Source organism: Convolutriloba macropyga, chromosome 14 (genome assembly GCF_964194025.1).
Source record: "Convolutriloba macropyga chromosome 14, txConMacr16.3, whole genome shotgun sequence".
NCBI classification, from domain to species: Eukaryota; Metazoa; Xenacoelomorpha; order Acoela; family Convolutidae; genus Convolutriloba; species Convolutriloba macropyga.
The window spans coordinates 47,473,313-47,500,439 of NC_134481.1; the positions used below are offsets into that span (position 1 = coordinate 47,473,313).

General features: G+C 38.4%; 2 protein-coding genes and 1 non-coding gene across 3 annotated transcripts; 1 reads left to right on the forward strand and 2 right to left on the reverse strand.

The window, feature by feature from the left end:
• On the reverse strand, positions 1-27,127 carry LOC142352799 (cytokine-inducible SH2-containing protein-like). Its single transcript, XM_075404914.1, has 6 exons — positions 26,948-27,127; positions 15,747-15,934; positions 10,618-10,667; positions 7,606-7,809; positions 1,418-1,567; positions 1-374 (listed from the first exon to the last, which is right to left on the reverse strand). Exons 2-6 carry the CDS (start codon positions 15,850-15,852, stop codon positions 120-122), a joined length of 765 nt encoding a protein of 254 aa, XP_075261029.1. The 5' UTR covers positions 15,853-15,934; positions 26,948-27,127; the 3' UTR covers positions 1-119.
• Positions 927-998, forward strand: Trnac-gca (transfer RNA cysteine (anticodon GCA)). Its single transcript has one exon. It is a non-coding gene; the product is annotated as a tRNA-Cys (tRNA).
• LOC142352956 (uncharacterized) lies at positions 22,768-23,157 on the reverse strand. Its single transcript, XM_075405114.1, has one exon. The coding sequence runs from the start codon at positions 23,155-23,157 to the stop codon at positions 22,768-22,770; it is 390 nt and encodes a 129-aa protein (XP_075261229.1).

Below are 27,127 nucleotides of genomic sequence, written 5' to 3' on the forward strand. Positions count from 1 at the left end.
TCATTATACTGTTTCCTTATTTCTAGCAAGGATAACATTAAATTACTACAAAGAATACAAAATTCTAACATCCAACTACAATTATTCAGAGATCTATTTGATAATAGTGTTGTGTCTAATCAGCCATTGACTTCAGAACTAAGTTGAGGTGATTCCACTATACTGTCACTATGTTCTGAAGATGATAACAGAATCTGTCGCTGTTGCTGTTGAAAACTGTCTACGACGGAGTTGACCAGTTTTGGGTCGTAGAATGGACAACTTTTCAGGTAGTCTGAGAGAGTGGGTGGGAGAGGTAGAGTGTCGAAGGGTGCAAGGCAGCCTTTAATCTGGTGCAATCTCATTCTGCTCAGGTATGCAAGAGTTGGTACTACCTGCAAACAAAAATAACAAAGGAGATAAAATTTGACTCAGTGACGGTACGCCAAGTCGGATCTTTTCCGTTTGTGCCCCCCCAGCTTAGTGGGTGCATATTATTTGCAACCCCCAGACGCACGTGCAATATTTTTACATAATGATTTACTATGTAATGACACGTGCTCTGTCACTGGGGGGAGCATAACGTACTGGGGGGGCACAAACGGAAAAGATCCGCCAAGTCTTTCACATTACAGCAACCCCCACCCCCCGACTTAGTGGTCACATAGAGTATATATAGTCCCCCGGCATAAATTATCGTAATGGTGAAGACGGTATGTAATTGTAAACGGAACTTAAGGTTTGCCGTTTTTCTATTTTATACATTATATTGAGCATATTATCGTATAGTATATCGTATCATTACCTCTCAAAAATCCGCCAAATTTTATCTGGATCGTGATATCAATATAGCAAGTTTTTATGTATACAGCAGTTTTTTCTTTTAATATCACCTCCGCTTGACTGGTCAAATGGCATTTTCAGCCAATAGTAAGGGTAGAAGACATGGGGATATAGCTCAGTGGTAGAGCATTCGACTGCAGATCGAGAGGTCCTCGGTTCGAACCCGGGTGTCCCCTTGTTTTATGATGAAAAGAATAGTTTTTGCAACATCATCTCAACTTAGATGTGCTGGTCAAATGGAGCATGCGCTTTCATTTCATGGGCATTGAGCTCAGTGGTATACTAGCAAATCCAACAGCAGATGGCTCGTCTTAGATTGGCATTTCAAATGGCACTCTTACCTAAAACTTAGGACTGGGTATATAACAAAAAGAAAATAAACAAAACAAAAAATAAGAAACCAGCATGACCAGAATTGAAAAGACACCAACGATTACAATAATTGCTTTCTTTATTACTCCGTTCAAGATAAACAAACGTTAGTTTGTTCATATATTATGATAAAAACTAAAAACATGGAGGAGGGAGGAGGAGCGAGGGAAGGGGGGAGGGGGAGGGGATAACAATTCCGGATATATGTAGGAAGTTGACACACCTCATGACGTGAGACAAACGACTGCAGCTTCATGGCCTTGGGAGCGACACCTGGTATCATCTGAGGGGAAGTGAAACACGTGTCTCCCCTCTCTATACACTCCAGGGTCTGTTCTATCAACTCAATCAGGGATCCGTATCTGTACAGGTTCTGAAACACACGTATAGCAATCCATTGTTATGTGTCTTTAACACCAAAGCGAGGGTGACTGTTGTTATTATTACATTGACATCTATTCATCAAATTCCTCCAAACACACAAATTAAGTTCAAGTTTGGAATTAAGTCTTTAACAATTTGCAGAACTGAAAAATTTTCAGTTCATAAAGTTTCAAGTGAAACAGAAGAGATAATACTGCACTTACATACCTAATTTCGCAAAAAAAAGATGGATATAACTAATAAGTGGGGCGTTAAATTTTCAACATAATTTTTGCTGCCTTTTCCTTTCCGACACATGGCAAACCCTGATTTTCGCTCGAACCATTGAACACAATACCTTCTAGAATGGTAAATCGATAATTGAATTTTGAGAGACTTCTACAAGATAACCGACTACAGGCTGATGAATAAGAAAAAGAAAGGCGGTCGGTTGAGCTTTCGATAATATTTTCATTCATCAGGGGCTATTTCTGGACTAAAGGGCCTCAAACGACGCTTTTAGAGCCTACTATAGACAGATACGATAAATTAAATTTTTTAAAACAAAATCAGCTAACTTCGGGCACATTGCTCTCAAACAACTGGCGAGCGGTTGTCTGTCTCAGTGGCTAGCTGCAGCATAGAGAAGCTAGCTTAATGGGGGCTGAGGGGGAGTGTGAGCAGATTGGGTGTCAGGAGGGACCAGCGAGCAGGAGGTTGAGGGGTGGGCGAAAGGGACGACGGGAGGGCGCGTCTGCAATGGGGGGATGGGGTGAAGAGCGTGTGGGGGTCCGCTCTCTGTAGGAACCGCCCTTCAAGCCGAAGGCTCTAAGTAAAGGCTCTGAGAGAACTGCTCAGCGAATTATTGCCCTCCGGTCTTTACCTGTTTATCCCATTTCTGAGGACGAAAAGTCAAATCGTCAGAGAAAAAACAACCGCAAAAAGGTCGAAAAGTCGTTAGTACAAAAAACAGAAAACAAAGACAAGTAGGACTGATATAATTGCTACAAACTTCGTTTGAGAACAATTAAAAAAAACAGATTGGGTGCACAGTTGATTGGACTTTCGAGCCGCTAATACCGCTAATCGAGCTAAGTTAATTAAAATCTTGAATTACATCCATTTAGATGACGTAAAACGGCGCAAGTCAACGGCAAAATAATCAGACAAACATTGCATTAAAAAACTCTAGACTCATTGTTAAAACCACGCAACTGAAACTTGACCAGTTCTTGCTTCGAATCAGTATCCCTTACGTTTAATCCTAGCGTGCCTATCATTACACCATCTGCTCTAAAAATTCTAGACCTTCGGCACCGCTTATAATTCATTGTCTCTTTTTTATTGTTGCTCAAGGCTTCATTTCTCTCCAGTTTTTGTTACAAAAGTACCACTTCTATTCAAGCAATGTCAAGCTCATCATATGCGCACTCCACATTATGCTCTCCTCTCGCAAACAAGAGTAATTAAGAACTCTGATTTTAAGCAATTTGGCGTAAAAGTACAAAACCCGTGAGAAAACATACCCGGCAGATTGCCGGAAAATAGCCGCCGTTGATTCCAATAAGCATGATTGGGATTGAACGAATAGAAGATATTGAAAAAAAAGATTTTTGTACAAAAAAATTTTTTAAGTCAGATTTATTTTGATGGCATTTCGTAGTTGAACATAATTCTGTTTCTTAGAGAGAGGCTACAGGGGCTACTATCAACACCAATAAGCATAAGAGATGGTAACTAAGACTTATAAGAACGACGTTCAAATAGCGGGCATCTAAAATTGGGCTTTATGGGTTTATCCCGTTTCTATTTCTGACTTCAATTTTTTGTACTGACTCTGTTCATTTTGAATTGCTTTGCTGAGAAACTGATGTTCAAATTCACTTTTAGCAGAATGAGAGAAGATAGAAACTAGCCTACAGAAGTCAAAAAGATTTCACACAAAATGTCGAAACATACCCGGCAGATTGCCGGAAAATAGCCGCCGTTGATTCCAATAAGCATGATTGGGATTGAAAGAATAGAAGATATTGAAAAAAAAAAGATTTTTGTACAAAAACATTTTTTAAGTCCGATTTATTTTGATGGCATTTCGCAGTTGAACATACTTCTGTTTCTAAGAGAGAGGCTACAGGGGCTACTATCAATACCAATAAGCATAGAGATGGTAACTAAGACTTATACGAACGACGTTCAAATAGCGGGCATCTAAAATTGGGCTCTATGAGTTTATCCCGTTTCTATTTCTGACTTCAATTTTTTATACTGACTCTGTTCATTTTGAATTGCTTCGCTGAGCAACTGATGTTCAAATTCACTTTTTGCAGAATGAGAGCAGAGAGAAACTAGCCTAGAGAAGTCAAAAAGATTTCACGCAAAATGTCGAAAAAGCGGCAAAATGGTAAAGCGAAAAAATGTTCGACGAAGTAAAAAAACATAGCAGGACAAGTCCTGACGTACAATTCAAAGAATTTTCATTGACTAAACAGGAAAACTAGACCTAGAATGGTTTATGAGTGAATTCAGAAAACCATTTTTTAAAAAAAATGAGATAAAAAAAATAAGAAAAAAACAGAAAATCAATATCAAAATGCCGCATGTGAGCAGAAAAACCCCCAGCGAGAAATGAAAATTTAATTCAAATAAAAAACTAGGCCTAGAATGAGCTGTGAATGGATTGGGAAAACCATTTAGAAAAAAATCCAATCCAAAAAATCGAAAAAAAAAACAGTAAAAATCAGAGTGAAATTGCCGCATGTGAACAAAAAACCGCTACCGAGAAACCGAATTTTTGTTCAAACACCGTTTTCTCACTCTACTTTAAAATTAGAGCGAAAAAAATTCACGCCGCAAAACCGCTCGCTTTTTCGCTCCATTTCCTGTTTCGGCGTGACCAAAATCACTACTCCAATTTGACTTCAACAATCATGAAAATGTGTGAACAGATCTTAAAAAAAAAGACAGCGCCCCAATACAATTCAAATTCTTTGAATTGTAAAAAAATAGGAGCGCTATAATAGCCGGCTGAGAAGATGAGGGCGGCTATTAACTAGATGATTTTCTCAACTATTGTTAAAAAATCCTTTCTTAAAATCTTTTTTTTTACTTTGGTCATCTAAGCTTCAGAAATTGGGTAACATCGGAGAAAAAGATAAGGTAAAAAAAGTTTTAGATGTCGCCAATAAGGGTTTCCCCAATACCTCTCCAATTGCTCGTCCTTCCCTCAAATGAGCGAATGTTCAATGTCTTAAATTCAGCTAATATAACAGGATCAATTCCAATCAATTTCACGTTACTTAATTCTCCATTAGGTACATAAGATTACAACTTTAATTGAGAGTACAGTTTTAAAGCGTTTTAAAACGTTTCCATGTTTTATAACAACGGTTCCGTCCATTATATTTCAAAAAAGATGTTTGTAAAAGTAAAAACCAAAAAGTTTTTATTATGCGCATACTTTCAACTCAAAGATCGAGTTTTAAAAATGAACAAGTTAAAAACTACACCATTTCACGCTATATGTGATAGAACAACCTCAAAAATTTCTTTTCCAATCAAATATCAACTTAAACCCAGATTCCTTCATGTTCATTCCTTGTTATACTTTAATTACATCTATATTGGACTGATTTCCTGTCAAAAATGCGCCTTAAGCTCAATCCATTTATAAATGTCGAATAAGAGAGAAGAGATTAGTTAACAGCTACATACTACATATCCATGAATCTAAAAATATTTTCACATTAGAAACTGATGTATTGCAAATCAACAAAACACCTACACATTCTAAATTTCCCTCTGAATGTAATTGGGTTGATTGATATCACAAGGAAAAAAAAGGAAAAGTCATGAAATTTATCATTTGACTGTCACCCTCCCACTTTAAAAACAAATACAAGTCGCTACTAAAAAATTAATTGATTTCGAAACCTTTAGATCATTTTATCATCAAAATTAACACTTAATAGATATACTTGATAAACACGGTTCATTGTTACGTGTAAATGTGATCGAACTCTTCTTAATAACGAGTATCGGTAATGTGCGATCGCAAATAAAGCCCTGACTCCGCTCATCCGTGTACTTGGCTCAACTTTTTCCGAAATGAAGCAGAAAAAAACAATGTAAAGACAAAAAAACGTGGAACTTTGATGGGCTCTGAATTAAGGACTGAGGTGCGAAGTAGTGGAGCCTAATTCAAATTAAGTTACAAGAGCAAAACGAAAAACATTAATAGCGGAGACCGCTTCAAAACCTGACCGCTTCAAAACCTGGTATCAACTTCCCACCAAAAATTTATGAGATCACCTAAGAAAATAAGATCAATAAAATGGCTTTATTGGGCAACATAATACATCTGAAAAAAGCCAATCAAATAGCAGCAAAATTTATACATAGACCGCTGCTATGTCTGAGAAAAAAAAGGAAATTTCAAACAGCACTTATAAAAAGATAGTTGTGTTAGCCTATCAAAATCATTGTCATCGTTGGACGCAAGAAAAAAATTTCTTGGCGGTCATTTCTGTGCAAATGTTAATGCACTCTTACCAAAACAGCATTGCTAGATAGAAAACGCCACAGAATTTTTTAAAAATCATCAAGATACATCGTATACAATAGGATAACAGGATTAAACAACATTAGAACGACATTAAACATATCTTTAGCAACACCTCTCTTCCCATTTGACTTATTCAGATGGAAGACCAAACATAGTCGGCAAATTGCCGGAAAATATCCTCCGTTGACAAATTTGACGCACATTGGGATTGAAACAGAAAAAGATAAAAAAGAAGAGATGAAAATTTGTTTCCAAGTGTCAAAAAGTATTCTAATTTTGTATAAAGTTTCAGTTAGATTTAAAGAGTATACTTAATTCAGCTTCTACACTGACGGATAGTAAGCTTAATACTAATTCCAGTCAGCAATCGCTCTAACTAACCTTGATAACCTAATGCACTATGACTTAATGACCCGGCTTTATCGCTTTATCCCGTTTCTTTAGATTTTTCTCTTTTGACCTTGACTGTATTGAAAATTTTGCGTAATTCAACGAGTGAAAAAAATTTGAAATAGAATCCATTCAGTTGAAAACGTGAATGAGCTGATTCAAGAACTAAACGTGAAATTCGTGACTTATGTAAAACAAAAACGTGAATGAAAGTGAATTTAAAAGAAAGAACGTCTAAATAATAGCCACTGGGAGGCTGACGGCGGCTAGTAATGACAGACATCAAAAAATATTTAGAGACAAAAAATATTCAAAATCTAAAGTAACTGAAACTAAACAAAATTAATTGTATTTGCGATAATGCCTATTCATATTAGCATTAGCTAGTCATTTTCGAGCCTTCAACAAGTATCGAAGAATGCCAACAGCACCACATGGACATAAAATTTTAAAATGAAGATAAAGCTGTTTCAACAATATTTTCCAACATTTCAAAAAATTTTGAAACAAAAAATATCAAATATCTCAAATACCGCTCTTCTAGTTACTTCTTTTTTATTAATATAGGCAATAGATGCTCATAAGAAAAAATGACAATAAAAATAACCACGGAATGGGTCCAATCTCTAGAACACTATATAAAATTTTCCCAAAACAGGAAGAAAGAAAAATGAACTCAAACAGGAAGGAAAGTTTAAAGGAAACAAAAATAGCCGACAGACAACCACAAAATTACTGGATTTGACTAGAAAAACTTACAAAACCAATGACAAATAAGGCAAAAAGTCTTTAAAAATTCGTTTTTCAACACCTCGGTTTGATTTTTTAAACCTGATTTAGGCTTACGCACCGATTATAAAATTTTCGTCAAATATCATTTAATCATATTGAGATATTTACTATTGACTTGAAGGGAGCGAGAATGTCATGTGACCCAAAATAGTGAAAATGATATCGAATAAGTGAACTACCATCATTGAATGATTACAACAATTTGTTCAATCGCACCAAATTTCGTGGCATTAAAAAACGTTTGAGTTTTCTTTTTTTAAAAAAATATCATCACAAGAATGTAACTGAGATTGGCAAGCACTAACCGTGAAATCATTGGCCTGTAGTCTGAATTCATTATTGAGATATTCGATCCTAATGTCCACAACTCTGCACTTGGTTCTTCTCACTGTCAAACTGAACACGTGATTGAGACTGCTAGAATCCCTGACGAGGAAACAGCCGTTGGGTCTGCCCTCCAGTAGAGCTATAGTCTCCCGTCTCTTCAGAGGACCCCAGTACCACGGCACCTGAGACCGAATAAACAATGCAAAAAAGGATCAAAATCCTATCGACGAAACTTACCTGAGCAAATTGACGAAAAATAGCCACCATTGATTCCTATATCCCCGATTCGGATTGAAAGAACAGAAAAAGAATGAAGAAATGACTGCTGTGCTAAAATACTTTTAAAGTGCGAGCTACATTGATTTCATTTCATAGTTAGACATACTACTGTTTCTTAATAAGAGTATACAGGGGCTTGTAACTAGACGCTTTGAGCCGAAAGAGAATGAAACCAGACTAGAGAAGTAAAAAGATTTCACGCAAAAAGTTGAAGGATATGTGAACTAATGTAAAGTAACAATTAATATTCAATAAAAGAAGTAAAAAAACATAGCGGGACAAGTCCTAAATTACAATCCAAAGAATTGAATTAACTATTGACCTGGCCATTAACATTTTTACAGCAACAAGCTAACATCAAACTAAGGCAGTCAAACATAATCGACTAACGTCGGGCGAAATGCTCCAAACACCCGGCGAGAGGTTGACTTTTTCAGTAGCTAGCCACGGTTTAGTGAGACTAGCTTCAGCTTAATTGATGGGGCGTGAGGTGAGAGCAGCGGGGGGGGGGGGGCTGATGGGGTGGGGACAACAGTGTGGGGGAGGGCAACGGTTGGACGGGCCCGTACGGCCTGAATAATGTGCAGGGGTAGGGATTGGGGTAGGGGGGTAAACTCATGAGAACCGCCTTTCACACCATAAGTATAAGTCTCCAAAACAGTTTGTGAATCGCATACTTGGAGCACTAAAGAGATGAAAAGCTCTAAGAGAACTTAATGCCCGCTGGGCGCTATCAGTTTATCCCGTTATATGAGGACGAAAAGTCAAATGGGTCAGATGAAAAAACGGACGAGCAAAAAATCGCATTAAAAAACCAACAGTACTAATATAATTGCTACAAACTATGTTTGAGAGCAATTAATAAAACCGATGATCCTATATAAGCAAAAATGAAAAACCCAAAAAAATTTAGCAAACTCGTCTAACCAAGCTTTAGTGTTAAAAAATCACCAATACCAACAAATCTTTATGAAAAAATTAACTCTTCGCATCTTTCTTTAGAATGAGTGCAAATAACAACAAACTTGGACTCATTGACCGACACAGCAAAAAGACACAAAAAACTAAAGATATTAGCAAAAGTCAACTTGGTGAAAAAAGTTTCTGAAAATCAGAGGCGTCATAGTAAGAAACAACCTTAGACTCATTGACCGACACAGCAAAAAGACACAAAAACTAAAAATATTAGCAAAAATCAACCTGGTAAAAAAAGTTTTTGAAAAACAGAGGCGTCATAGTAAGAAACCCACATAACAACATGCCAGATTCCTCAACCACAGCATACCATAAAACTTAGAAGTAACAAAAAAACCTTTTCAAAAAACTCCCAAATTCTGAAATTCGATAATATTTTATCAGAACAATTAGTGCCAAAGTCATTGAAAGCAATAATTTAATCCCCAATAGCATCCTGTGAGTTCTTCCCTTAATATGATTAAATGATAAAACAAAAAGTAAAAAAAATACTCTCAAAACATAACATGAACAAAAATTTTTGAGTAGTTACAAAGTCATGAAAACGACTAGCTTTTAATTAGAGCAGTTAATTAGGCTCATTTATGCCTCATTAACAACCAAAGAGACCAATCATCAATGACACTAAATGATAAGTCAACAGAAATAATAAGAAGGGGCAAAAATAAAATATTCATTAATAACTAATGACCACAAATAGTGTCAAAGTGAAAAAAAGCAGAGAAACAAAACACAGCAAGACAAGCCCTGAAATTTAATTAAAAAATTTTGATTGACAAAACAAACAAATAATTGTCGCAATGACTAGGATTAGACTTTCCAATCCATTTAGAAAAAGTCTTGAACCCATTCAGAAAAAAGTTTGATTTAGGAAAACAATTCAAAAACAGCATGTGCAGAAGTCAAATTGGGGCCTGTGAATCCAAAAACTGCCATCTAGAGAACAGATTTTTGTTCTGAGCACCGCTTTCAAACTAAGAGTTTAAAAGCCTTCCGCCACAAAATTACTCCCTTTTGCTTCTCATCGTTGTTCGGCACGATCAAAGTCATCGATCAAATTAACCTACAAAACTTACTAAAGTGAGTGAGCAGATCCTTAAAAATGACAGGGCGTCAACAAAATTCAAATTGAAATGCCTCAATTGTTAGTGGGGACAGAAGAATGATGTGGCAGAGAAGAGTTTGAGAAAATCACAGGAAATTATATTTCCTCAGTAGTCAAAGCACTGTTCATCTACAGGCTAGTAAATTTCTAACAGAACTGAACAACTACTTAAACTTATAATTCCGAAAATCAATCAAGAGAATTTCTGATTAAAATGTTAGAAAACAGAGATAATAATAACCGTGTACTCCTGTGAACATGAGTCGAACAAAAGGCTAACAACAGCGAAATAGAGGCCACAAACTTGGCAATTAAACAAAGAAATGAATAATCTTAGAGAATTCGATATGGCCGTATGATATTATTTAAAGCAGCTGTTTAAACCATTTTAAGGGCGCTGGTTGTGCAGCGAAGAAAAAGCTCGACAAACAGTGAAAAACAAAGCAGTCTCAAATAGCAAAACAAGCCCAGTCAAAATAACTCCAAATTATCATCGGATAAAAAGCTAACTTCATTTGCAAACACAATCTGTCAAGTATGCTTCTATTTAGGGCTGTGATTATTTGATTTTGTGCCTTCCTCAGACGTTTTTTCTGGGACAGTTTTGCTCTTTACCAATATGGTTACTCACGTTCTTTTGAACCAACTCGGACATACTGGCGAAGAGGTTGGAGCTTCGAACTGAAACACAGGAAAAAATGTTAATATTTTAGACACATCGTGATGAAGATCATAATTTAATTCCACTATATACGAAACAGAGCAACAAAGTTCTTAATACTGTTTTGTTTCCTTAACTAAAATTCTGAAAAACTTACTTGTAAATAATTCAAAATAGTATCGCAAAAACTGTCGCAAAATTTAAGTTAAAATTTGTTTTTCTGGAAAATGTATGTTACTGTTGCGTTTGAAACATATGATCTGTACGTTGTATGTAAGTTGTTCTTTGCGTTTTGAAACCTGGTTTTGAAAATTTTTGAGCGTAGTTTGGTTCCATTTTTTAAAACGGTCAACCCATATTCAATGGTAAAAAGATGACCCTTTAATCAAAAACGAGAATGCTACTTCAGAGACGTCTGTGATGTTTCATTATTTAAGCAATTTAGTAATGCATAAAAGAAAAAAGGGATTGAAAAGAAGTAAAAAACCATTTCATTGGGAAGAAATTGAATATAATTTACTGACTGGGCAGCAGTGCACAAACAAAGACGAATCAGTCTTTTTCACTTCTTGACATTCTGTAAGAAGTATTGAACCTTTTAAACTTTTATATCACCTTTTTAACCGGTTCACGGTCAAGCTTGCGGAGGTTGAAAAGAAAGAGAATGCTACTCAAATTAATCTCAAATTAAATTAGGAAAAGCACAATAATTAGCTATTCAGCATTACTCAGTTTTAGGTCTCAGAAGAAACACTCAGTAGTTGAAAGCCCGTTTATGGAGGGGCTCCATACTTAGCACGAGGCAATGTATAAATTTAATTAATTCAACATCATAAACTGTTTGAATTTCAGCATCCCAAAGAATCAGATTTTTTGAATTGGATTTAGTTCTAAAGAGGCATATTTGGACAAACTGCAATATTAAAATTTAAACAATTTTTTGGGTTGGGAAGAAGGGGAGCACAACTTAACCCCCAAGCAAAAATCGCATACCAAAACTCAGTAAGTATTTCATTCCCAGAACTAAAGCTTTAAAAGTGATCAAAATATACAAAACAAAATCGGCTAACGTCGGAAGAATTGCTCTCGAACAACAAGTGGGAGCTCGAATCTATTGCAGCCTGCTTCAGTCGGTGAGTAACTAAATTCACTAAGGGCAAATGACGGCTTCAAATGACATCATTAGAGGTTATTATATACCACTATAACCACTAATAAAATTTGAAGAGAAAAAGAAAATATACAATTTTGGCGTACTTTCATTCCTCTTAGCAGTGAACTACAACCGCTTGAGTTCAGGTGTTGACACTTGTGAAGGAGAGAGAAATTCAGATAACAAAAAAAAACGAAACAGTCAAACAATCATGAGTGTAAAAGCTACTCGAAAAATCAAAACGGTCTAGCGAAAAATTTGCATGAGCCGGAAGAATTCCGCAGGCAACTCGAAGCATCAGAACATCACAAACTAATCACTAATTGCAGCCCAAATAATCACATTTTGCCTTACTGCATTTATTCATTACTTCACCAGAAATACTTGAAAAAAATGATAAAAGTCACTCGAAAAGTCAAAAAGGTCAAAGGAATAATTTGCATAAAACATATGACCGTAAGAAATCCGGAAACAACTCGTTCTGCAAAAAAAACTCTTAACTAACCCTACCTAATTTCATGACTATCAAAAAGGAATAAAAGCAAAGCAAGGTATGGATAGAAATAACCAATTTTTAGTTAGGAATGTTGGTGGTGGTGTGTGCGGGGATGGTAGGTGGTGGGGGATGAGGAGGGTAGACAGGAGGTGGGGGTAGGCAGGAGGTGGGGGAGGTAAGTTTAGGGTTTGGGTGGGTTAGGTAGGTGTAATGGGGTTGAAGGGGGTAGGTGGTTGAGGCGGGGGTGGGGCGTGGTTTAACCAATTCACTGCACTTTTTCCAAGGTATAGGTTTCGTTGCTAATGATCAGAAATCAAAACCAAGATTTTCAACGATAAACGTTTAAAATAAAAAATATAAATTAGCGCTGCACAGTGAACGAAGCCATGGTTAAAGAAAAGCGCACGCCTATTCATATGCTAAAGCATGCAAAATTACCAAATTCTTGTCATACGGAACCTAAAATAACCTTATGCTCATTTAAAGAGGCATTTTTTCGACTTTGCATTTTGATATTTTGGCAAAACTACACGACAAGGTCATTGGGAAATACAAATACAACAGTTATAGAAGCTGAAACTCCTTTTGAGACTGGCGCTTTTGGGGAGAATTGTATATTTTTTTGGTAACCTGGGTAGCGCTTGTCTTCGAATTATGACAGGTTAAGATGGAGATAGCCTATAAAGCATGACTACGTCAGACAAACTGCGATTGAACAATGGCCTGGTAGAGATTTCTATCGTATTTTACTTCATTGGGAGGTGAATTTTGAATAGGCATGGAGCTGCACGAAAAGCTTCAAATTGGGGGTCTTTCCCATTATAGCCCCCCCATGAAATTATAGCCCCCCGTTATGGTATAATTACCATGTTGGGGGGGGGGGGGGTTATCTGACCACTAAGCTGGGGGGGGGCTATAATAGGAAAGACCCCAAATTGGGGAGAGAGTTTATTCAAGCCGGTTTCTTAAATAGTTGAAGGTGGGCAAAACAAACAGCTTTTGACGTAGTTTAGATGTAACTTATAGCATAAGCGACTAACGTGGGATAAATGCTCAAACTACTAGTCTGATCTCGATTCTATTGCTGCCTGCTTCGCAGTCGGGGGGATTCACTAAAGTCATCAAATGACGTAATTCGAGGTTAAATACCACTATAAAACCACTAGAAAAAAATTCCACCAATTTGGGCGCACTTTTCATTTCACTTTCAGCAGTGAACTTCTGCCACTTGAGTTCAGCTGTTGACACTTGTGAATGAGAGCGAAATTTATATCACGCAAAACGAAAAAGGGCGTAAAAGTTAGTCAAAACACAAAACGGCCAAACAAAAATTTTGCATAAGGGGACATTAGATGTTGCCTCCTTCGCCCAATATACAGTCGTTCGAAATCTCAAATTTACACGAACACGTTTCTAGATACAACAGATATGCCAGTCCTTTAATAATTAGCACTAGCAGTAAAATATGAGAAACAAAGTTTACTCTCTATATAATTTGCAGCAAAATATGATTTTATCAATTTTGGTTAATTGGAAGCATCCAATAAATTCATTTAAGATACAACTCAAAGAAATGCATGATTTATCTGACGACATTAGTAGTGCAAAATAATGGTCCCAGCTAACTTCAAAACTTACTCATTTTAATACGCAAAACGTTTTGACTAGGTTTGGAACTCCAAACCCCCTCATCTCGTACTACTATCAATAACTGTTAGTCAAAATTATATACAAGTTTCTTTTATATGTTTTGAGAATCAGACATACATACGCCAGTTAAAATCATGTTCTGCCATTAACAGGTGCAACATTTTGGTCTTCTTGCACGTTTCCAAAACCCTTTTCTTAGCTGGACCAACTTTCTCTTTTTTGTATTTATCCGCTAGTGACTTTCTTTGCTTATAATCACTCGTGCTCTCGTACTTATCTCTCGCCGACGACGCTTTCCTTTTCGCATCTTCAATTCCTGAAGGTCTATATTTTGCACTGCCCTCTTTCAGAATATTGGTCCAATCTTCTTTGTGCCCTTTAGCCTTCAAAGGATCCCAGATCTTCAGGTAACGATATCCTCTTTGGTTCGGTTCCGAGAATGCGAAGGTATCAATTCGCTCCGGCATCATCCAGTCGCTCCAGAAGTTCTTAATGTACTGCTTTCGGACTCCGTCAATCTCAATCGCAACCAGTAGCCGCTTTGAGTCCAGTTTCTCCATTTCTAACGAAAAGGAAACATCCTGATTTTGCGGGGCTCCAAAATTCCCCTTGAAATACTCCGTGCATGTGTCGGGGATGACCTCGCGATGGCCAAAATTGGTACTGAAGAACTCAAAATCCCCAGGTCCGTTTTTAAACATAGGGTGAATTGGCATCGGAACTTGTCTCTCGGGCAATTTGGACGGTCTTTCGAAATTGCGATCTGCATGGGGATTGAACCGCCACTCTACGCCTCGCCATTTTCCACTAATTCTGTTGTTAGATAGGGTTCCAAATCCGTCACTGAACTGTTTTTGACCTCTGGAATCGGCTAACACGACTCGGAAGTCACCAGTATCACGCGTACAACCAACTTGAACTGAACAATCACCTTTAAGTCGATTGCTGGCATCATAGCAATCGTACTCTACGGGAACATTTCCGTCGAACTTCTTAACGGGACATTTACGGGTGACCATCCCGTAAGAGTTCCAACCCATTTTCCATACATGTCTTGTTCCTATCTCGAGGGTCACTGGTTCGAAATGGGTTACAAATCCTACATTTTCAAAATGGGTATAGGGAACCAGCCATTCGAATTCGTATCCATCACGTTTGAGGGGAATTCCCGTGAAATCCAGGTCTCCGCTGAACCATTTGTGACCAAAGATTGAATGCTCTTTTGTTAAGGCGGAACATGATAAAGGAAGAAGTAGCAATATTTCGATCCTCATTTTAGATCAAACTTTAAGATCAATTCGGGTCGTTCTATTATCCAGCGAATTTGCTATCGAACTGTTGACAGAAAACTCTGCTACAACCTCAACAATGTTATAACATTGACCGCTAGATCGATGCTCTAAACTTTTTAATTTTAAAATGTAACCAAATCAAAACGGCGAAGAACTTTCGTGTCGTTCAAGACAAACTGATTGATTGTTTACAAGTTTGAAGATGTTTAAAAAGGCCACTTAAAGGTTCCGTGTTTCTGGTCAAAGTTAAAACGATTTAAACATCATATGTCCTCATCATATTTAGGTGAAAAAAAAGCAACCTTTTGAAATAACTCCTATATTTGACCAAAGTTATTGGTCATCAAATGACCTGTTTGTCAAACAATCAGAACTCATTTTGGTAAACAAAAAGATTAAACGTTGTTCCACAGATAAACAAACATTATTAAGTCAACTTTTCGAAACATTCCATAATTAAATATCCGCTATTGAGAGAAGGGCATGTTACATTTGACAGTTGAGTAACCTTTCGAGAGTGGCAATCTTGGTGGTATCGATGGGGGTTGATGCTCTTTTGAATCTCGGTTGTTCCGATTGACTGGATCCAGAAACGGGTCTATTGTCGGCATCATGCACGATAGTTGAATCTCACAGTCATTCGGAACAGTCAACAAATCACAGTTCCATTCATTGTCTCTCGTTTCCTCTTTTTCCCTGAAAAAAAAAACGATTGTCAATCAATGTTCACGTGTAAACTATGTAAACTACAGCGACCACAGTACGCTGTCTAACATTCTTTTCATTTTTTTAATCTGATTATTAAGTTATATTCCAACTTATAACAATCAAAAATATCAGTCCTTCAGATTTCTTTTAAAAACGAACAAAATCACTGTTATAAAAATAAAATAGCTCGTTCGAGGCTTCAAGCTGCATCTCAAATCTGTCAACAACCGCCATCTTATCCGAGTTGAGAAGTTTCTTATCTTATGTAGCGATTCATGCGCAAACGTTTGAACAAATAAATATTTTCTGATCAATAATTCGCCTGCCCGTTGAACGTTTTAATAGAAAATTGATGGATTGATGATAGTTGATAAATCTAAAAAGGGATCACACAAATGTGGTAAACAGAGAATAAAAACAACCCATTTAAGAAAATCCTCTAAAAGTCCCAATCATTAAAAACATATTCCAATTGACCTGAATAACAACAGCAACGTTTATGCAAATATCCTCCAACCCAACTATCTAACGTACAGGTAGAATTTTATGACCATTTAGGGCTTAAGTTAACGCTGGCCTCGTATCCGTTCATGAATAAATTCCCGTTTTTACAGGCATAGCGCGCAACACAAATTATCAATGTAATCAAAATTTCAGCGAATTTGACTGCTTCTAGGTCAAATGTTTTCCTCAAACATTTAAACACGTTTGCATTTAACGTTAACAAAAATTACAGTATGCAAAACCACTTAATTGAAACATAACCGACTAACGTCGGTCGGAAGAATTGCTCTCGCACGACTAGAGGGAGCCTCCTTCAGTCGAGGGAGTAACTAAATTCACTAAGGAGGACTTCAAATGACCTAATTAGAGGTTATTATATACCACTATTTGCACTAAAATTTGAAGTGAAAAAGGGGGAAACACTTTGGCGTAATTTTCATTTGACTTTTAATAGTGAACAGCCGCCTTGAGTTCAGCTGCTGATACTTGCGAACGAAAGAAATTCAGATGATTGTTATGGGCTGTTATGGCTCTAAAAGCTACATAAAACGAAACAGTTATGGCTGTAAAAGCTACTAGAAAAAACCAAAATAGTTAAGCGAAAAATTTAAATGAAAACATGACCGGAAGAGAACCGGAGGCAACTCGAAGCGTCGAAACATCAAAAAATAAACACTAATAGAAACCCAAAACACCTTTTGACTCAAAAAAATAAAAACTAAACACTAATTGAAGCCCAAGACACCTTTTTTCTTAATACAATAATTCTTTACTTCACCAGAAATGTTAAAAATTTGTAATTTGTAAAAATTAAAAAAATGTACACGTCTGTCATAACGGGAAATATTTGAGCATTGGTATCATTGTAAGCAGCTAGAATATGACCAATAACGGCAATATTCAGAAATCATAACAAAAACCGCACAAATTTAAAACATAAGCAACATTTTGGTAGAAAACACAATGTGATATTCTAAAATCGCACAATTTTATATTATTAAAAAAAATCTGGTAACATTGAAAAATTACCAAAATTCTAAAATATAAGGACGGAGAAACATCGATAAAATAATAAAAAAAACTATCGAGGCCAAATATTGTAATGAGAAAACCTAATAGTGATTCCAAAAACATGGAACTCCGTAATCAACTCTGAACCGAAAGTCACAATGTGAATGCACTAGGAAGTTATTCTTAGAAGATATCCTAAGATTTCTGCAATAATTTGAACTGGTTTTCTGTATGATATCTCTAACAAGCAAGAGAGAAGGATTGCTTTGTCTCCTAAATGCTGCAACGCCTAAACGATACTTTTGGTGTCTTCTGTTTGAATAATTCAGTTAAACTTAGAAGTTTAACTGAATTATTCAAACTGAAGAGACCAAATTTATCGTTTAGGCGTTGCAGCATTTAGGAGACAAACAAGCAATCCTCTCTTGTTGGAGATATCATACACAAAATCAGTTCAAATTATTGCAAAAATAAAATTGATTGAAATATGAGAAAAGATTTAAAATAAAGAAAGAGTACTAAAAGCCAAAAAAAAACCCATTCATCATTACATAATACTAGCCCGACAAATATTCACAGAAAACTTTAATTATTCGATTAGAAAACAGTGATTAGTCAACTCCAGAAATTTCTCAGTGCTGCACTATATTAAATGTAAGAAATTGCAAACCAAACTATCTGACCAAACAAATCTAACGAAAGGCCAAAAAATTGAACAAAACCGACCCGACTAACGTCGGGTGAACTGCTACAATATGACCGACGAGCGGTTGGCTTCGTCAGTAGCTAGCCACCGTGAGGTTAGCTTTAGCTTAATTGAAGAGGCATGAGGTGAGCGCAGCGGGGGGGGGGAGGGGGGGGGGCTGATGGCGGGCATGTCGCAACCGTGGCGTGGAGCAAGGGTGGGAGGTGGGTCTTTGGCTGCACGGGGCCCTTACGGCCTGAACGACGTTCAGGGATGGGGATTATGGGGCTGGGTGACGTTCGGGGGGCTGATGTTGCATAATTGGAGACTAGTGAGTTGAAAGGCTCTAAGAGAACTTAATGCCCGCAGGGCGATACCTGTTTATCCCGTTTTTGAGGACGAAAGTCAAATGGGTCAGACGAAAAATCGGTAAAGCAAAAAATCGCATGAAAAACATCAACAGGACTGATATAATTGCCACAAACTTCGTTTGCGAGCAGTTAATGATTTTTAACAACTGAGCGAAGAAGAGTGAATACAAATATAGGTATTAGGAGATTGCTTCGAATTATACATGCAAGAAGGTGGAGATTAAGGAAACAATGTAATAAATTAAGCAATAAAAGACTACTCCACAATTCAAAAAAATTGACAAAACAAGAGGTAGAAACACAACGACCGTGTATTATTTAGCATGCCAGGGTCAAAATTATACAGACCTCCTATTGAAAAAATTTTCGCAAAAGATTATCAAAATATTTAAAAAAACTGCGGAAACCATTTTCTTTGGAAGTTGAACAACTTAACGCCACAAAATAAATCAATTATTGATAACTCGCAATTAAAATCCATGACGGAGCACAAAATAACTTTCTATTAATTAATAGCAAAATACAGGCAAATACCGGACAAAATCGGATTATCATGCCTATCAATTTAGAAAACAAAAATAGATTACATCAAATAGAGGAATTCAATGCACTTGAAACGCCTTATCAGGCTCCAAAGACAATGCGGTACCGGTTTTAGAGGGTTAAATTTCAATGTAAAATCGATCAAAACTTATTCACGCAAATGGAGGGAAACGGCTATGAACAGTTTTCTACGTGCGCGATTCTCTCAAAACACTTTTCAAAGTCGAAGAGTCATTCACTGAACGCATTGCAAGGTCAAAAAACTTCTCTCGCTTAGAAAAATTAAGTTCACATAGGCAATTCTACTCACTTTCACTTTCAGGTCAAAACACCGTTTGAAAAAATAAATTTCAGGTAAAAAAAATTCAGGAAAAGCTTCGTACGAGAGCTGTTGCGGCTGCTCAACAATCTCAGCGGAACCGATATATCACAGCATGGTTCTCGAGTTTTACGCCGGTCTGGTTCTTCACAGGGTTCGATTGACTAACAATCTCAGAAATAATTAGTCGCTCGGACGTATAAAAGGACTAACTTTAATTTGTTTGATTGAAGTTAAGAAAATCCTTAGTGATAGTCTATGTTCAATCTCGTGCTGAAGTTTGTAAGGCTTCAACCAGCGGCTAGTATTGTTGCTAACTTCTTGTCAAGTAGGCTCAACTAACTTAGAACTCGCAAGATCTTAAGATCTAGCAAAATTTAGCAAAAAGACTAAAGTTGTTAAATAGTCAAATTTTAGTCAATCTGAGAGCCAACTGCTCTGCATAACAGTTTATAATGGTTCTAAATACAATTCGGTTTCACTATTCAAACAATTGGGTTAAAGTAAATAATCAAATATTTATCATTTACAACATCATCACTACTGGTTTCTGATTGGTTAATCAAGAAAATGATTTAGGTTATTGTTTACATAGTAAATGTCAAATTACTGCAACATTTACTTTCATTGACATAAGCACGGATGGTGTTTACGTGGCTCTAAATTCCTCGAATGTGCGGTATTTGACCTTTAATGATTACCTAAAGTATCATAAAATGAACAACTTAAGAAATTTAACAATGACAAAATATCCAAAAAATGCAATTTTGCAACAAATAAGTGCTAATAGCCACACTTGTGGGTCTGATGCGATAACAAACGTTGGGTCCATGAGTAGTTTAGAGGTTTCCCTAACCGTGTGCCATAACCTCGGGTTGCTCGGGTTTTGCCTTCCAAAAATGGGGGGTGTACAGATTTTCGCTCCCAATTTGTAAAAATTTTCAGTTTGGACCATTTTTGAGTTTTGACAAATTTCAAGTTTTTTCCGTTTCAAACGTTATTTCTTGCTGCCTGATGGCTTTTGTAGCTAATTTGAAGTGGCGCCGACATCGCTGGCCCTGTTTTCGATCTGGGAAACACCATCGTAAAATACTGGCGCTAACTTCACGACTGGCCGGTTCAGTGCTCCATGTGCCATTTTGACTCTCGCTGATCTCACAACACCGTCGTTGCCAGTAAAGATCTCAACGATTCGTCCCAGCTTATACTCACAGCGTTTCACAGAGTCATCTACTAGCCCTACTAACTCGCCTTCTTTCAGGTTTCGCACATGTTCTTTTGATCACTTCGATCTCTGGTTCCATTGTGGAAGATACTACGAGTCCATTTTTCCAGATCATGTCGGCATATGCTTGAGCCGTTTTGAAAAAGTTTCTCAGGTCATTGTAGCGTTCACTGGATGGCATGAATGGTGCACTCGCGTTCTCTCGCCCTAGCAAGAAATGATTTGGTGTGAGTGCTGTCAAACCTTCAGGGTCGTCACTTACTGCTGTCAGGGGTCTTGCGTTGAGTGTTTGTTCTACAAGACACATTATTGTGCTGAGTACCTCGTCGTGCAGGCTTCAATTATCCAAAATTGCAATCATGACTTTCTTGCAAATTTGAAACAATCTTTCCCAGATTCCACCAAAGTGAGGAGCTCCGGGAGGATTGATATTCCAAACAATCTTTTTCTGTGCTACGTCACTTTCAATCTTAGTTTTGTCCCACTCGTTCATGAATGCTTTCAGCTCATGGGCTGCTCCAACGAAGTTTGTTCCGTTGTCACTGATGATGGTGTTTGGGTAGCCACGTCTTGTAATGAATCTTGTCACTGCAGCTAGACATGACTCAGTGTCCAATGACTGTGTGACTTCGATGTGTACTGCTCTCGTTGTCAGGCAAGTGAAGAGGCAGCACCATCTCTTCAAGGTACGTCGTAGGAACTTCACTTCAAAGGGTCCGAAGTAGTCGACTCCGGTATGGGTGAATGGGAACACATGTTCATCAAGTCGTTCTCGGGGTAGATCCGCCATCGGTGGGTGAATTGGATTTGCGTTCCTGTGTCTGCATTTGAGACATCTCGACTTGATTTTTCTTAATGCAATTCTCAATGCAATGATCCAGTACTCTTGTTGGAACATGTTTCACGTATTCTGTTCCCTCATGTAGGTTGTTTCGATGTGCTTTCTCCAACAGGAGTTGTACAACTGGATGTTTCGCGGTTAACAATATTGAGTGTTTTGCATTGTAATCAAGGTTTGAATGCTTCAGTCGGCCCTTCACTCTAATTGTTCCATCATCTTCTATGAATGGTGAGGGTTTGGCAATGTTCAATGTTTTTGAGAATTCTTTGCTGTTTGCTATCGACTTTGAAACATTCGGGAAGCTTTCGTTTTGAACAAATCGATACAGTATTTGCTCTGCTTGATGATTTTCGTCTGCTTTGAGGGGTCTTTTCTGCTTCGTCTTGAACCTCATGCAGTAGGCAATGAAGTTTCTAATTCGGTTGAAGGTACTGTATCGTCTCCAGTCAAATAGTTGTTCTAGTTCAGTTTCTGTTGCTACAGTACTGGTAACTTGCTCGGGTTCGAGTTCGTTCACTTGGCACCATGGCTTTGGCCAGTTATATTTGCTCCCTTGTAGCCATGCCGGCCCCCTTAGCCATACGGACACCTTGAGGCATTCGATGGACATTCCTCGCGTTCCGATACGACGTGTCTCTATTGATCCATCGATGAGTTTTACAGTATTTCCGCTGCTCTGTTCGCAACGAACACTTGTTGTTTCTTGTGCGCTGCTTGTAGCCACTGTAGCACCGTTGATGAGTGGGTCCAATGATAGATTTCGTTAATTCTGACATGTTCGCTGAGTATCTGCTTTCTGAGACGAACTCCGCAGACTGCGGCTTGAAGTTCTAACTTCGGTATTGTCATATGTCTTATGGGTGCCACACGACATTTCCGTATCACATAGGTGGGTTTCAACGTTGCTTCTTGCAGATACGCCACGATGCACATCGCTTCTTCTGACGCGTCTGTGAAAATGTGTAGTCTCAAGTTTGTACAACCATTTTCAAAATAAGAACGACTTATCGACATCGTCCTTATTTCTCTCAACTCAGAGCACCAACCACTGAAAAGATTTGAGTGTTCGGGTGACAACTCTTTGTCCCCTGCTTGCCCCATCGCTTCCCAGATGCTTTTGAGTATAAACCGCATTCGTATGGTGAAGGCTGAACACATTCCAAGTGGGTCGAACACTGCTGAGACAAAGGATAGGACAATTCTCTGAGTTATCTTTGCTGTAATTTCTTGCTCAGTTCCACGACAGACTATGAGATTAGCCGTGTCTACATTCCAGTTCAGTCCAAGGATTGAAGATGACTGTGGTTCTGCTTCGAAAGTTTTCACAACTTTTGTTGATCTGTCTGCCTCTGGGATTTGTGTCTCTTAACTTCATCGTCGCTTGTTATCCATTTCGTCATATTGAATCCACCTTTGCTAAGGATCTCTCTGACTTTCTGGCAGATTTCCATTGCTTCTTGAGGGGTTCTGACTGACGTTAGGAAATCGTCCATGTAGAAGTTTCGCTGAACCGTTCTGACGATGCTTTTGTCATTGACTGCATTATCTTTCGCCACTTGGTGCAAAGCGTAATTTGCACACGTCGGCGAGCTTGTCACCCCAAAAACGTGTCGTGTGTACTCGTAAACTTCTATTCTCTGCTCTGGATCTTCTCGCCAGAGAAATCGTAAGCATCGGCTGTCATCGTTTGGGTCAGCGACTTGAAGAAACATTGCTTCTATGTCTGATGATAAAGCTAATGGGTGTTCTCGGAAGCGGAAAATAATACCGATCAGACTCTGCAGCAGGTCTGGTCCAGATAAAAGTTTGTCGTTCAGGGCTACACCCTGGAAATTTGCTGCTGTGTTGCACACTCTTCTGACTTTCTCAGGTTTGTGCGGGTTTATGACGGGATAATGTTTATGACGGGATAATGTTTATTTTGTCAATGGTCGAGACTTCTCATGCGCTGAAACAGCTATCAGTACTATTTCAGTCTTCACATCTTGCGAGCCATGGATACCTGCTACCGATAAGGACGCTTTTCGGCCCTGGAGTTGAAGTTTAGACACCACTGACTTGTCTACAAATGAAATTGAGGATCCTGAATCACACATTGCTAGTACATTTAGGCTTAAGTCTGTTTGTCAGCTTGATTCGCACCACTGGGAGTCCTCCTTGGGTGATGTTAGTTGCTACTGCCGTTGTAGCATCGGAGACACTCTTTGTAGTATCCTTCTTCGTTAATTCGCTGTGCAACAGTCTGTTGTGTCGCCTTCCACAGTTGGGTACACTACATCTCCTGCTTTTGCAGTCCTTCGAAATGTGACCTGGTCTCAAACAATTGAAACACAGTCAGAACTTCTCGACATGTCCTCGTCGTTCATTTACTTTCATTGATTTGTATTTTTCACACGTCCAAATGGGGTGTTGTCCGCTTTTGAAGGGACATTCAAAGCTCTTGGGTTTGCTTGACTCTTCAGCGTTTGAAGCAAAGGTACTCGTCTTCGGTTTATCACGGCTTTGAAACCTATTTCTGTCAAACGACGAGTTTGTCTGTGCCAACAGGTTCTCATGAATTACTGCTTTGGAGGCAAGCCACTCTTTGAAAATAATCAGGTTGCCTCTGTATTCGACGGTCTTGCATATACTGCAACCACTGTTCTCTCAGTTGCGGAGAAAATTTTCTCGTTGTTGAACTTAGCCCTCCTTCTGATTCTAGGTCGAATGTGTATCCAAGTTGAGTCAAGGTGTTCACCACATTTTTAACCGCATTTGCAAAGTTGACGATACTCGCCGTGCCGAATTGGAGGATGAGTAAGTTTTTTCTTGAATAGCGCGTAGACTATGACCTATGACATCTGATCTGCCAAACTTCTCACAGAGTATATCCCAAGCATGATAGTATGACTGTGAGCTGAATCCCATTCCCGATATTGCTGCTTTTGCTTGACCCGTTAGACTGGTCTTCAGGTATTCCACCTTTTCCGTATCGCTGATTGGCTTTTGATGAACAATAACATCAAAAAGACCTGACCACTCTGGGCACTACAGTGGATCTCCTGAAAACTCAGTCAGTTTTAGTTTTGGCAAGCCACTGGCACCACTGCCTGTTACTAGTTGGTAAATGACTTGGGGAGTGGCTTGATTCAGTGTGCTCCTGTTTCTGCTCTCGGCAGACCTGTTTCGAGAGTTGTTAATGGGACTGCTGACGTTCCCTGCTGCTGAAACGTCGTCCTTGTCAACGGCGCTGGTGGGTCCGTTACTCTAATTGGTTAACGGATTTTTGGTTTCTTGAGAGTGCTCGGTTCTGTCAGTTGCGTTGAGAAATGTCCTTCAACCGGTTGGAACAGCGGGGTAGTTTTCGGGTAGGTGTTGAAACGTTTGTCAATTCTGTCCTGTGTGACATTCGTTGGAGGGTCGATAACAACGTTTGGAGATAGTGGCCGTCTAGGGACAGACTGTTGAGCCACTGATTCTGCCCACCCTGCTGTTCTTTCTTGATTGCGTCTTCATGCAGCACTTTCTATCTCATCTGCCACTGATTCAGATGCCCTTGAGTTTTCTTTGGTCAGCTCAAGTTTCAGTCGTCTTTGTTCTTCTTCGGCCTCTGCTTTCCTTCTTTCGTTTTCAAGGGCTCGCTCATGCTGTCGAAGACGCAGTTCGTCTTCTTGTTGTTGCATCTTTAGACGTAACTCCTGTTCTTGTTGTTGTAAGCGTAACCCTTGTTCTCGTTGCTGTTGTTGTAACTCTTGTTCTCGATGTTGTTGTTGTAAACGTAATTCTTCTTGCTGACGACGAAGTTCTACTTCCTCACGCTCCTGCTCCAACTCCAACTGCCGCTCTCGCAGTCGTTGCTCTGTTTATTTCTTAGCTCTTAAGTTTTCGAGCTCCATTTCTTCGATCTGTCGCCTTCTCAATGACCGCGAGTTGGCGATGCTTGGTTGTTTTCTGCTTCCTTGTGTATCAGAAGGTCTGGAAGAGACCTCCACGTTGCATTCGGCGTTTTCTATCACTCCTCTTCCTGTATCACTTACAGTCTCGTTTGGGTCTTTATCACCAACTGATGTGGATGAAACTAACGATGTTTGATTTCATCCTGTAGAGCTTGATCAGGTCTCGATAGTGACTCCTAACATCACTGAAATCCACAAACTCTCCGGCACGAACTTCTGGCCTTGTTATTTGAATCCATTCTGTGCTTATCTCATCTAGCTTTTCTACTTGCTCTTCCAATTTATTACACAATGTCTGTTTTTTTTAGTCGCCTAAGTTTTCTGACTTCAAGTTCGTTTCCAACTTCGACAGCTCATTATAATTTGGATTAGTAGCTTCAACTAATTTGTATGCTCGTAGTGTGTCTTTCCGACAGTCAACGAATTCTGTGCGGAAACGTTGAATCTCTCGGAGAAAGGGCACCTTTTCAACTACCTTTTCAACTTTACTCTTGTCTTTTAAGATACACTTGGTATCATTTTCGAAACTTTCAAAATACTTTGGTTTTAATATTCACATCTGCTGTTGTCTGTTTTCTTCCAGTTCATCGTAAGTTTCGAAGAAACATTGATATGCTCTTTCTGCAGATACTGCTATCTTCTGAGCCAATTGACTTTTCACATCAGCAAGGTGTCCGTCAAATGTTTTGAGCAATTCAGATTGTTCACTTTCTAGTCTCTTGAGTTGGCCTGACATCTTGTAGTCAGCCGTTTTCCAATGTCTATCAGGGCCCTTTCCCGCCATCGTGAGGATTTCGTTCTGGTCCACCAAATTGAATTGAAGATTCGTTGCTGTGCGTGTTGTTGTTGATGTCCGGGTCGGCGGACCAAATGTTGCGGCTGCTCAAGAATCTCAGCGGAACCGATATATACTGGTTTCTGATTGGTTAATCAAGAAAATGATTTAGGTCATTGTTTACATAGTAAATGTCAAATTACTGCAATATTTACTTTTATTGACATAAGCACGGATGATTATTACGTGGCTCTAAATGCCTCGAATGTGCGGTATTTGACCTTTAATGATCACCTAAAGTATCATAAAATAAACAACTTAAGAAATTTAACAATAAATGACAAAATATCCAAAAAATGCAATTTTGCAACAAATAAGTGCTAATAGCCACACTTGTGGGTCTGATGCAATAACGGACGTTGGGTCCATGAGTAGTTTAGAGGTAACCCTAACCGTGTGCCATAATCTCGGGTTGCTCGGGTTTTGCCTCCCAAAAATCGGGGGGTGTACAGATTTTCGGTCCCAACTTGTAAAAATTTTCAGTTTTGACCATTTTTGAGTTTTGACAAATTTCAAGTTTTTTTCAGTTTCAAACGTTATTTCTTGCTGTCTGATGGCTTTTGTAGCTGATTTGAAGTGGCGCCAACAGGAGCAATTAATGAAGTAACTAAATTGGGTGGTGTGCCTTAGTAACTTGCTGTGGAAAAATCAATTGTATTCACCTTTAGATATCTATCGGATAAGCGCTCCATAGATACATAAGATGAACAAACGAGTTCAATTAAAACTAGCCTTCTTGAAGTGCTTTGTCTAGACGTTTTCCTGGTTCTCCGTTTTCCAAGAAGCGTTGAGACACAGACAGCCCATTTCGAACATCACTTTTCTTCTTGGGTCAATGGAAAAATTTAACCGCGCATCAAATACACAACACTGTCTAACTAATGCGGGTTACAAATCCAGATCAAATCATCA